This window comes from Gadus chalcogrammus, chromosome 11 (assembly GCF_026213295.1).
Source record: "Gadus chalcogrammus isolate NIFS_2021 chromosome 11, NIFS_Gcha_1.0, whole genome shotgun sequence".
Classification (NCBI taxonomy): Eukaryota; Metazoa; Chordata; class Actinopteri; order Gadiformes; family Gadidae; genus Gadus; species Gadus chalcogrammus.
In genome coordinates this window covers 17,920,376-17,934,459 of record NC_079422.1, presented here as the reverse complement: position 1 = coordinate 17,934,459, position 14,084 = coordinate 17,920,376, and the positions used below count along the sequence as shown (strand labels likewise).

General features: G+C 44.8%; 1 protein-coding gene across 1 annotated transcript in view; it reads right to left on the bottom strand.

The window, feature by feature from the left end:
- Positions 1-552: 552 nt before the first annotated feature.
- cdkal1 (CDK5 regulatory subunit associated protein 1-like 1) overlaps positions 553-14,084 on the bottom strand; it is a 367,816-nt gene continuing 354,284 nt past the window's right edge. The window contains exon 13 of the mRNA XM_056602814.1: positions 553-586. Within this exon, the coding sequence (XP_056458789.1) occupies positions 553-586 (34 nt within the window). The remainder of the gene's footprint in view (positions 587-14,084) is intronic.

Below are 14,084 nucleotides of genomic sequence, written 5' to 3'. Positions count from 1 at the left end.
AGGAAAAAAGGGGGCGGGGCAGAGCTAGTGTGTGTGTGGGGGGGAGGGGGCTGTCGGGAGGAGGAAGGGAAGAACGGCACATTCGACATGGAAGCGAAGACGAAAGAGATTTAGGAGGGGAGGAAGCGGGGACGGGAGGGGAATCTATATTCGACGGTACAGTGAAAGGTAGCCATCAAGGGCTTTGATGAAAAGTGCAGGCCTTCTAAGGCTTAGTGAGTGACAGCATATGATTTGGTCAAAGCCGGGAGCTTTTCAGAGCCCAGACAGTCCTCACTCCCCCCGGTCCCTCCCCTGCACTCCCCTACCTCTCCCCCCACCACCACCACCACCACCACCACCACCACCACCACCAACACCACCATTTTTTTTTCTCTCCCTCTGTTCGTGCTCATCTCAGTTTAGCTTGAATATAAGTTTGGCCTGAGCTAGGGTGAAAAAAAAAAAGATTGGTATTGGCTTGACAAGCCCGATGTGTGCGCTATTGTCGCTGTCGTGAGTTACAGACGGCACGGCCGTTTGAAAGCTGCACCGCTGTGAAATGAGAAGGGATTACCAGTAATGTCCCTCCCTCCTCTCCCCAATCCGCTGCGAGATCTCAAACTGTTCGCCCGGCAAATGTAAAAGAAAAAGACGAAGAGGTGCGATTATGTGAAGGTATATGCGGCGTAGAGGCTGAAAAATTAAGTATAGCCCCAGACGAAGCCATCTGAAAACAATTAGTTTGATATTCGTATTGGGGGGGGGGGGGGGAGCACAGCAACAGTGTGTGTATACACTGCCACGTTTACTCTGGTCTGACTAACACAAAGTGGTGGAACAACAAAGTGGGATGTCCACTCCGTTTTACTGCTCATTCTGGGCCAAGCCGCAGAGTGCGTTTAGTTTGGGCTCCTCAACCGCCAATCAGCAAGGATGATTACATTACACATAAATCGCATGACGGCTTTGTGAGGGCGGTGCTTATGCAACACATCGAGTGTAATTGGCTGAATTGGAAGTGATGGAAATGATCTCCGTAATACGCCAAGAGAGCTGAAACTTGCCCATGCTCTGGGCCTCGCCAAGCCGTTGACAGAACAGGAGTTCTGTGATGAAGAGATCTTCGTAATGAGCTGCGGCGAAGAAAAACGTCAGAAACGTTGTTATTTAAATGTGTTGGTTTACCAATGCCGGAAATGTAAGAAATAATAAGCATCTGTTGGAATCGACACAGCTTTGTTAAAACTTCTTAAGCACCCTTGGCACAGAGTTCTGCTTCGATAGCCCGCTGCAGAAACGCGAACAAAATGAATGCCTAAGTGACACATTTGGCAGCTTGAATATTAAGTTAACCAGTGGTTAACAACTCTACTTTACAAGTCTCTCACTTCTCTCAGGCAAATTAAACACCATTAAAAAAAGGCCCGGTTTGATGTTCAATTCGCCGATGTGACTCAGCAGTCCTCAGCCTAGGTTTTCATCTTGGAAAAATTCCAGATCCGTGATTCTTTGCTTCACGTGTTGAAGCTGACCAAGAATGAGGCGGTCGGCTTGTGGGAAGCAAGTCGGATTGTGTTCGCTGTAAACATCGAGGTCCACTCATTGTCTTTCTTAAGGGTTCCCAGCCGGTCCCTCGCTGAGGTGGATCACTGCAGCAGAAGATGCGTTGGTTTATTTATTAGAAAGGGGAAGATATATATATATATATATATATATATATAGGGAGTCGCTAAAGGATGTCTGAGATCATTCCAAGGAATAGCAGCCTGCAGTGGCTGGCTAGGGACGTAAACACTCCCAGGTCAGTGGTGAAAGGCTGCTCACCTCTCAGATCTTAATGGTCTCATTTGCACACGCACAAACTCTAACACTCACAGACACACACAAGCACACAAACACATACTAATGTGTGCACAAACACACAAATAAACATCGAAAGTATTTTACATCCCCAAAGCCATTTTCCTGATTATGCTGACCTGTATGTACACACATACAAACACATACACACACACACACACAGACACATAATGTGACAATTATAGTTAGTAATTGAACGCTTATATACACATACACATACAAGCGTACTCATGCACATTTTGAAGCATAAATGTGCACAAAATTGCCCATGCCCGCAAGCCTCTTGTCTGGTGATAATGATGTCTGTTTCTCACACACACACACACACACACACACACACACACACACACACACACACACACACACACACACACACACACACACACACACACACACACACACACACACACACACACACACACACACACACACAAACACACAAAATCTTCCCTTCACACACACATCACACACGCATACAGATAATGGTGTCTAATTTAGACCCTCATATCTGCCAGTTCTCCAGAGTACTAGACCTCATCCGGAATATATTGGTGACCTACATATTAGGAGTGCACACACACACACACACACACACACAAACGCACACCCACACACACACACACACACACACATAGACGCACTCAAACACATGCATAAGCCCAGGCATACACAAACAGCAAAACTATTATCCGAGCACTCCATTTCCTGGATACATGTGAGTGCACAAGTGTGATTTCATGTGCCTGTGCCCCCCCACCCATGCCTGTGTTACGACTGTCAAGAGAGAGAGACACACACACACACACACACACACACATACACACACACCTCTTCATCCCCAAACATGTGTGGAAAACACTGGAACATGGAAACACACTTACACAACCCAGCCACTATTATCCTATTATTCATACATACACATGCCAGCAACACATGTCAACGATTTGGATGTAAATGCGCTGGTTTAGAATGTGATCGTTAGGGAGTTGGTGGTGGTATTCTTAAGGTTCTCCATTAGTGATGATGGCCCTGCACAGAACTGTAGCGCACAATTAAGATTACCCCCGATATTCATAGATACCCTACCCTAACGATACAAGCACAGACACCCGCACATGCACCCGCACACACACACAAACCCACACACACACGCAAAAAAACACACAAAAAAACAGATGCACATATGCACACATGCAACCACAATCACACACATATACACACACACACACACACATACACACACTTCCATGAGAAGAGGCACTTCTGGATGCGTTGCTAACGAAATTACCCACTTAGTTCTACAGGTATCACGGGTGCATGTGTTAGTCGAAACCTGCTTTCGCTGTGTGTTTCACTGGAAAGAAACCAGAAAAAACGGATTTGCCATGCGTTACCCTTAGCGACCCGCTGTGACAGAGACAGGATAGATAACCACTGGGATTAGTTCACAAGTGTCCATGTCAACAGCACCCCCCAAAAAAGGAAAGCGCGTGTCAAAACAGGTTGGCTCTCTGTTTGCCACTTGGTTTAGATGAGTGCAAGTGAAAGAGCTTTCCTGAAAAAAGTTGTCTCGTTATTTTTTATCAAGGGAGCCTGAACTCATCTGTATTACCATGATTTACAGAGACAATGGGATTGGCAGAGTGTACAATGAGATAATAGTATGCTAGCATAATGAGATGCTGCTATCAAGTGTTGAATAGCTAGATGGCTTACAATGGCTACAGAGTAATTCCACATCAGACTAGAAAATGTGCTCCGTAGAGCACAGACCTCCACCAAGAGATCAGTTTGATGATGGTTTGGAGGGAGCAAAATGGCGGCTCTGAGCTCAGTCCGATGACACTCCTCAAGGCCCTCTAAAAGGGGACACATCATACCACCATGTGTGACTGTGATTAGCCATTACAAGCCGTTTTGAAAATCTGCTTCTTCTGACATCCAAAGTGGGCCTGTCCACCTAGTATGACGGAAAGATGAGCAACGTTTGCTACAGTCCGCTGGGTAAGCTGGTAGACTGATCTATCCAGCAAACATCTAGGTGGACAAGACCACTTGTGATGTCAGAAGAGGCAGATTTTCAAAATGGCTCCAAACAGCTAATCACACTCACAACTGCTGATATAATATATCACCTTTAAGAGATTTACAAGACGAAAGGAAGTGGGCGGGGCCGGGGGGAAACACTTGGTGGAGTTCATTTACCAATTTAAGCATGTTGGAAGTTATGCCCCTTTTTATGATACGTCCCGCCCACTGTCAAGGCCGCTTTTGACTTAGTGGCACGAACAGTTAACAGCTTATGATTCAGCCCATTACTCAGTGCTCGACTGGAGATATCCCACTCACAGTCACGCAGACGGGGCTAAAACATAACCTCCATGACGGATTTACCTCCGTTGTAAGGTACAGCGAAAGAAATGAAGCAGCATTTAGTATATATATCCATCAGACATACCTCCATTTTGAGCATAACCAGGGGATTTTGTGCAAAATTGACGGATGACTGATGGTCAAATGAAACAAAATGTAGTTCAAGTCGATTTACTTTGGGCCAGGGAATTACTGCGATAATGGAAAGAGTTTTGCAACGGCCTGCCCCTGCCACAACTGTTTTTTCGTTTCCTGCTCCCTGTGTATTGTTGACAATCGCGCATTCATGTGGCCTCGTCTGTCTGTTTTCGCACGACGATTAAAGGGGCCTCAAAGAGCCCGGCTGGAAAGAAGAAGAAGAAAAAAATAAAGAAAGAGAGAGGGAGTTGGAAAAAGGGTTGAAAGATAAAAGGGAAGGGAGACGCACAGAGCTGTGGAAAAAGAGAGGAACTCGGAAGGAGAAATGTATGGTTAAGAAGTCAAGGTTTTGGTTTAAGATACTTTGTTAGCGGTGGGGGTGGACATCCCGTCAGTTTTGTACAATGTATGATTTGGATAATAATTGTTTGTCTTTTTGGATGGTGTGGGGGTTCTCCCATCTGGGTGGGAGATGGATGCCTGCAGAGTGGCTTTGATCACGGGAATATCAATGTTATATGTGTGTGCGTGCGTGCGCGAGGGCGTGTGTGTATGTGTGTGTGTATGTGTGTGTGTGTGTGTGTGTGTGTGTGTGTGTGTGTGTGTGTGTGTGTGTGTGTGTGTGTGTGTGTGTGTGTGTGTGTGTTTGCATGTATTACAACACTAACACAAATCGCTAGAATTTATTTGCAATGAGATGTTCAGTTTATTCAGCCAGGAAAGGAGCCTTTGAGTTGAGTTAATTTCCTTGCCATTAGCAGACAACGTCTGTGGAGTAGATGGCAGATTGCATTCTTTTTTATATTTCTTCAAGGGCTTTTTGGGTACCTTGATGGACAGGAAAGTGGGGTGGAAGGGAGAAGGAATTACATGCAGCACTGGAATCAGAATCTGGTTAGCTTCCAGGCATGTTAGGCCCATGCCATCGATTGCTTCGTTTCTCAGGATTGTCTCAACTCTTGAATTCCATAAAAGGCAAAGAGAAGTTGTCTGAAGAGCTTTTTTGGACTGAAGGAGGACTTTTTCACTGCAGACTCCATCCTTAGCTACGGGACTTCGTTGCAGACGCTGGCACTCCAGGGGAGAAAGCTCCACAAGCAAAGGATATACTTGAGCATTCTCTGCGCTCGTCTCCTCTCCCACTGTGTGCTCCAGGCCGGTGGCTGTGACTCTTCTGGGGGGAGGGGGGTGGGTGGGAAGGGGAGGCTGATACAAGGTCGTATGGAGTACATCAGAACGCTTGGACAACAGAATAAACACTGTGAGGCGGTGGAGGGACGACTAGGTTCTGAACTCCTTCAGCTTGTTGGATTTCATGATGGTTGATGGGCCCGCACGGCCTCATGCATGCTTCAGCACATGCATGCCCAAGGTCTCATCTGTGCCCTTCATGGCTCATACCCAACGCTTTTTAGTGCAAAGTATTGAGCGAGTTTGGTTCAGTTGTGAACGTCGAATGAGAAATGGAATGAAAAAAGCACTTTCTCAACTTTAGAGGAGGTGAGGACAGAATGGTGGTGAGGGCAGAGATTCAGCATTTTGATTTAGCATTTTAACGATTCCTTGGTTAATTGATGCGTGAATGGATGGGCTTTATGTTTCAGATGCACCGGGTTTGAAACACGTTTGAACAAAAGGGGACGGCTTTGTTGGAAAGGTTACAAGTTGAAGTGAATGCAAAAGGATTTGCAAACAGAGCGCTGGATTGACGCAGCGTTGTGAACACCTTGATGCTACTGCTTATCTAGGAAAGAGGCACAGCAATATAAAGCAAGACTTTGTTTTTAAATGACATAAAGAGTGTAAGGAAATGACAGAGAAATAATCAAGGCAAATAAATCAAGTAAGAAAAACCACACAGGGCCACGCCGGGGACACGAAGAAAAAGAAGGTTTTTTAAATCATTAACGTGACTATACACTATACATGACGTCCAGAAAAAATAAAGCTCTGCCTCAACCGCTCTCTGTGTGCTTTGCTCAGATTAAACAACATGATCCAACACCCTGCGCCTCAAATACAAACAGATACAAAGAGAAGTCTGACGAGACGATGTCTTGAGCTGTGTTCAGTGGTGCTCCGGTGCTATGCCACAGCACTGGGGTCGCCGCCTGATCTCTGGGTGATGGACACGAGAGACACAGGGATTATCCGGTACACGCCAAGCGGATAGCTAGCATGCTCAGGCAGAGTGGGCGCATTCTGGCAGCAACTGTGCGAACCGGACACACACACGCACATGTGGCTGTGCCTGGGCGTTATGTGAGAGGTTTAGAGTGAGGGGGTGCCAGGAGATGTGCATGATTCACACTCCTACTGTGGGGGAGAGGGGGATGATTGAGGAGCTTTGTTGTGGTTCCTTGGACCCCTTTTATCCTTGAAAAGTCCCTAAGATGTCATATATGTCCAAATACAGAATACTCTCTCAGAAGAGATCTCTCTCTCTCTCTCTCTCTCCCTCCCTCCCTCCCTCTCCCTCTCTCTCTCTCTCTCTCTCTCTCTCTCTCTCTCTCTCTCTCTCTCTCTCTCTCTCTCTCTCTCTCTCTCTCTCTCTCTCGCTCTCTCGCACTCTCGCTTCCAAACATGTGCGTTCAGAGGAGGTTAAGGCAGGTTTGCTTTACCTATGTTTATCAAAAAAAGAAAATCGTTGTAGACTATTGACTTCACTGTATTATGCTTTTTTTAAACGGTTACATTCTGCTTAAAAAAAGAAAAAAAACAGCATAATCCAAACCTTAAAAGTGCATCAAGTCAAACCCAGAATCCGATCAAGTCACACAAACAGTTAACCAGCCCGTGATCCCTGTGGCCTTTCTTCTTGAAAGCAGACTTGGGAACACAGAGGGGGTTTAGATTATGACTGTTCTAAGTGTGCAGGAAGTAGTGCCAGATAGACCACACTGCTCTGTGATCAGAGGGGGTGGCTGGTGCTGTTCTCTTGTGGTTGCTTTGTAGTCAAGCATTACTCCAAACCATCTTTTCCCCCCACTCCCCTTGGATAACCACGTTTTTTCCTTGTTACCTTTAGCATCGAGTCACGTTATTCCAGCCATGGTGTTTTATTTGGGACCCTCCATTTCGGGTTAATCTCATAGCTTAGCATTACAGTTTTGTGGAAAGATACATTATTCATGGTTATCACCATTTATACAACGGGGGACCTAAATCCAGCGATCTGATTGGTTCCCAACTGTTGTATAATGAGCGTATACATAACTGCTATGACGCCCGATCATTTTGTGAAAGTTTGCATATCACTCCGCGCCTGGAAGTAGAAACAGTTACAAAGTAAAACATATGTTGGATGATGGAGAGCGTGTAAATGTTGTTACTCCGGGAGTGAGCAAGGCGATGGAGAGACTAACGAAAGCTTAGGCACACGGCGAGTGAACTGCTCCATAGGATAAATTGCCGGCGAACCGCTCAATCGGAGCCTTCTCTCGGAGGGACGCTAAAGTGTGTTGCATAGCGACCGTCGATGCATAGCGGTAGCCAGGAGGGACTACTTTTTTGTATTCTTTAATTAAACGGCTATTTTGACTTTCTTGGTTTCTTTTTAAATGTAGTGTGTCTATGACTTTCGTTTCGCCATAATAGTAACCGTTGTATAAAAGCAATAGATCACTTCAGTCAGTGGCATGTGCTCATTATACCACTGTGAAGGGGGTCGCCGGCCCTCCGCTGCGCGTCGGGGCCGGACAACACCCCTTAACAGTGGTATAATGAGCACATACCACAGCCTGGCGTGATCTATTGCTTAAGTGTACCACTGTTTAGAAGGTTGGTGTTGATGGTAAAACGGTATCAAAGTACAGTCAGAAGGCTGCTTGGAGTTCCTGTCTTCTGGTTTCATGTCTGATTTGTTTTTCAACTATGCTGGTGTATGGCCTTTGGTTCACCTCACTACCTGATTTGGACTATTTCAGTTTCAATTCAAATTTGATTTTGACTGTCAATGGATATATTGACCTTAGCAAATAAAGAAATAAGATGACGATTATGATCATTTGCATCTCATCTATATTTAAATTGGTCTATCGAATGTTGATTATTGATCTCACATTATGTTTAGTCAAGTTTAAAGTTATCCAAAGCTGTAAATTCAGTTTTTCTAGATGGCGTTATTTTGTGCTTCTATTCAGAGTTGATTTTTCCCTCATAAACCATTATAGGTTAACTGTTGTAGCAGACAAATTAAACTGTGGGCAGAATGTGTTTGTGGGTGTATGAGTGTGCATGTGTGTGTGTGTGTGTGTGTGTGTGTGTGTGTGTGTGTGTGTGTGTGTGTGTGTGTGTGTGTGTGTGTGTGTGTGTGTGTGTGTGTGTGTGTGTGTGTGTGTGTGTGTACATGCGTGTGTGTGAATGTGCGTCCTGTGCTCGTTTTCCAATTACAGTGACACCAATTACGTGAGCCCCACTCTCCCAGCTTATACTTATTGCCACTTATTTGCTTCCTTGCAAAATGTTACGACTGCGGACCAAATTATGAACAAACAGCACTAGACTTGGCAAACTGTGACAAATCTGCATTGTAAGTCCTTTGTATCTCCAGACTTGTTGTGGGCAGTAGGGGGGAAATTCCCTTCACATGTGCATTCAGACATGTTGTTACATGTTCTAGATCCAGACTCCGAAGTTTGCCTTATGTAACTTCCTTCCTTTCATGGCCGAGTTGCTCAAAACAAAGAACAGAACAAATCCACCGTTCCCTGTGGTTCTTTGTTTGTGGATGCTAGACAATGTAATATGGGCTTGTTACTGACGGCCATGATTATTCCTGTCTAGACTAATTAAAAGGCATTTGAAATGCTTATTATAATTATTTTACAATGCGCCAGACAGTAAGACGATGACAATTGGCCAAACACATGCACACTGAAAGGACAGTATGTATAATCATTTTATAAACCTCTTCTGCTGCTTTTTTTTTTCGATGTAACAAAAAAAAATACAAAAATATCACAAAATCATTCTAGATTGGGGCAGTGGCATGAATATTTACCAATACATACATAAGTATTTTCTTCTCTTATCTGAATGAAAGATGTAGTTAAATTAAACAAATGCAGTTTACAAAATCCCCAAAGTACATTGATACATCATAAGAGATTTAGGAAACACACTAGGTCAGAATACTCACTCTCCCAACAACAATGTTCTCCTTTCAAAAACCCGCTCGGGGTCTGACCGTTTGTCTTTGTTTTGACCTGTGTGTTATGATTCACTATTCTCTGCGTACCCTGGGTTGCCAGATATGAAACAAATTGGCACCTTATCACAGTGTGTGCTGCAGCCATGGAGGCAAGCAAACAAACTGGATCAACTGAGATTGCACTGGATTCCACCCAATCTAAAAAGCTTCGTCCTCTTTGAAGAAGCTCCGTGACCAGAGAGATTCTAAAACATGAGTTAATCTCAGATTAAATCGCATATTAAAGATGGAAACAGCTTGGAGAGCGAACGAATCTAAAGACAGCTTCCAGATGAACCGATTTATAATTTTCAACCAATAAATAAAGGGTTAGCACGCGTAAATATTAGCCAATACATTTCGAACACATCGTTGCTTCTTATTGTCCAAATAGAATGACTTGCACTCGCATCAATATAAAATGTCTTGCTCGGTTTTGCTCGTCTTGGACCTTGTGATCGTTCAGTTTCCTCAAACTGTCGACCAGGAATTCTCTATCCTTCTAGTGGCAAAGCGTGGATGCTTTAGCCCTGTTCGGTTGATGTCGATGGCTGAGATGAAGGACCTTAACACATACATGCATCTGTATGTGTGTGTGTGTGTGTGTGTGTGTGTGTGTGTGTGTGTGTGTGTGTGTGTGTGTGTGTGTGTGTGTGTGTGTGTGTGTGTGTGCGCACGCTTGTGTTTGTGTGCTTGTGCGTGTGTCTGAACACGCGCAAACCACGGGCTGTGCCGGCTCATTGTGTTAATGGGAGGCTGAACTCTGACCTCTGAGTCTCCTTCGCTCTGCTTCAACCTCGTTTTTTGGGGTTTCTTCCTCCGCCCTGATCTCTCTCTCCCTCCATTCGTCTCCCGTCCCTCACCCCTCTCTCTCTATAATGAGGCAGGAGCTGTACTCCCTGTGGGTCCGCGGGTCATCTTCCCGCCACACACACGCCGATAAATAGAACGTGCGTGGCATTAAGTGCGGCCACCGCGCACACATTTGAATGTACGATCCACAAACACATGCGGATCAAGGCATCGGTGTGGACACACACACACACACACACACACACACACACACACACACACACACACACACACACACACACACCACACACAGAGACACCATACACACACAGGCGCACACATACATACACAGACAAACACACACACCCACATAGAGAAAAAAAAACACAACCTCACCCACACACAGACACACACACACACACAGAGACAAACACACACACACAGGTCCAGACATCCCATCTCTATTATGCAGAACATCAGTGAGCTGATGGCAAAGGCTGATTATGCAGCGTTCCTCTGCTCTGCCACAAGATCCCCACTGTGTGGGCCCATGCCTTTAAAAACCCGTCTCCAAAATGTCTTATTTGCATTTCAATAGCATACGTTATATATTCCTAAACAGGAGGACTTTGCATTGTGGCGGAGAAAAAAGGAAAGAAGAATCAACAATCTCCCAGACCGATATTTCCCCGTAGATTCGACACACTTGATTAATGTGAAGCGTTTTCTAAGGTAAATTGACAAACATCAACCTTATTTAATATCCTCAATACAACGTATGAGCTCAGTCCATATCTGAAGAAATTCCAAGGATAAAGAATGATTACACTGCTCACTGAAGGAAAAACCAAACTTAAGATCAATATCTGAATAATTTGCATGTATATACAATCACCCTTGGCATGAATCCATTGATCAGTGTCGAGCATGTCGTGCAAGTTTTTATTCAGAACTCATAGTGAATGTAAGGAAGTGGGGATTTGTTTTGTTCCAGCCTTCATTACTTTTAGACCAACTCTCGTTCAGTCAACTCTCTCTGGCTCTGTGCTCCGTGAATCAACACAGTCAGTCTATAGCGTATCCATACCCTACAATAGTTGGGCTGTTGCCTCTGTCCCTGTAGGCTCTGTTATAGATTGCTTCGGTGTCGGGGTCGCTATGGTGACCCCTTGCAGAATGCCTGCTCAGCGAAAGAAAAGAAAAGCAATGCGTGTCTTGGTGTGTGCGTGCGTCTGTGCTCGCGTGCGCTTGCGTGTGCATGCGTGTGTCTCCATTAATGCATGTGAGTTTGTACACACAAACACACACACACACACACACACACACACACACACACACACACACACACACATATATATAGATAGATATATAAAGAAACATACAACGTATAGGATTCCTCTTTGCATGTTTATTGATAATGCCATACATTGCCAGTGTGCATATTCTAGGTTGGTAGTTGAAAGGCCATCGGTGGTCCACGGGGGGGTTTTAGTAAAGGGTAAACTACTGGACTCATTATTTTAATGACCAGGCAGTCGGTAGCGCACACAGATTAGTTTGTGTCTACTTTAACCTTCAGGAAGCTGCAGGTATGCGTCCCCTGCATGCATGTGCAGTCCGCCTCGTTTGTTTACTATAAAGCTTAGCGCCGGCACAAATTTGAATACATACTCCCTAAACAGAATGCCAAGCGATAATTGGTTGACTGGGTTGGCCAGGTTTGTGGCGTGGACACATTTGCTAAGGTCGTGAAAAAGGCTGATTCATACAAAAAACATGTTGCTGTTGTCGTTGTGTTTGTTATATTTATCTGAAAGTAAGGTGTGAGACAAAGAGAATTATTTGTATTTGTTCAGTGTGTGTGTGTGTTTGTGCGTGTGCGCGCGTGTGTATGTAAGTATGTGTGTGTGTGAGTGATTGTGTCTCCTAGTTTGTGCTTGGGGTGTGTGAACATGGAAACCAGACATGACCCACATTTTTCAGAAGGTTCCTGTTTTGGCGAGGCGGTGTGTGTGTGTATGTGTGTGGGTGTCTGTGTATGTCTGTGCATGTCGGGCGAAGTGTGTGTCCTTCAAGGTCGACAGTCCCGGTGCATGGCCGTTTGTCGGCGTGCGTGTGTTTTTCTGTTTCAATGTCTAGGATTCTGTCCCAAGAGTGAGTCAGTGTATGTATGTATGTATGTATGTATGTATGTATGTATGTGTGTGTGTGTGTGTGTGTGTGTGTGTGTGTGTGTGTGTGTGTGTGTGTGTGTGTGTGTGTGTGTGTGTGTGTGTGTGTGTGTGTGTGTGTGTGTGTGTGTGTGTGTGTGTGTGTGTGTGTGTCTCTCCATGCATATATGTGTATTTTTGTGTGTGTGTGTGAGTGTGTTTCCATCTGTCTCCTGTCATCGGTGGTCCCCTCCTTACCATTAGGACCTGTCAGGGTCAAGGGTCAACACTCCAAAGGGTCAAAGGTCGCCCCTTGCAGAGGTGAGAGGCCAGCGGGTCGGGGAATAGTGCGGCATGACACTGAACAAGCCCACGGCTGCAGCCCTGACAACCAACACCTCGGGGAACCTGGGCCCTCGGCCCACGCTGGCCGCAGAGTCAATACCAGTCTGTAAAAACGTGTGTAAGGCCTGACCTGACCCTTTGGGTGGCCGGCAGAAGTAAAGCAGGAGCACTACTAGTTATGTTTAGGCTTATTTAAAACCACCGGCCAGCTTCGTTGGCGAAAAAGTTGTGTTTTGTTTTTTTGTTTTTTTCAAAGAAAACCACACAGAATAGGATTTTAAAGTCAGCTTGGTTTGAAAAATCAAATGAACTACAAAATGTATTAATACATCAGAAATGTGTTTTAGTTGAAAGAAAAAGGGCAAGTCACTTTTGAGAAGGTTAGAGCATAGAGTACGACCTTTGATCTGACCAAGGAAACATGTGCATGGACTGCTTAGCCTATAGACACAAATACCGCACACACACACACAGACACACAAACAGACACACACACACATACACTTTAACAAGTACACACACAAACCCTTACAGACACAGGCACAAGCTATTGAGCCAATCAATGTGCAGCATGTATGCACACGTCTTTTGTGTGTGTGCATTGGTGAGTGCGTGTTTATGTGTAATTGTTGGTGCACCCTTAAGGACACATGAACAAACACAAGCGCACATACACACACACACACACACACCCTTCTCCTTGACAAACAAGTCATCCAGTTCACCCAGACCACGCTGTTAAATAACAGTTCTGTTCCCTCTGCTGCAGGCTGAACTCAATGCTTATTATAAATGAAAGTGTTCTTTCAAGTGATTTTATTGAATTCCATTTCACTGTTATTGCATTTTTTATGGCTCCTGCTACTTTTCTCTTAGGGGGAATCGTAGTTTATTGTGTGTAAACGCTCAGGCAACTTGGGGAGCGTTATAACCCGGTGAATGATGCAAAACGTCTCGTGTTTTGTCCTATAGGATGGGCTCCGACATTAAAGAGCGTTGCATCATTTAAGAGCTTATATTTTCATAATTACCCAACACGTATGTGGTTTGTATTTTTGCATTCATCACTGGTTGTTGTAGTTGTAAGGGACAGACAAACCCGTTTTTTTAGAGCGGCAAATTTCGTCTACGTGATTCGTCTTTTTACAGCACCATGTAGCTTTTCTTCCAGATATTTCCGTCTCTTTTTGAACATTTTACATTAACATTCACTAAGAAATATTAAGGCACGAAAGTTCAATGGAAGTTACTGG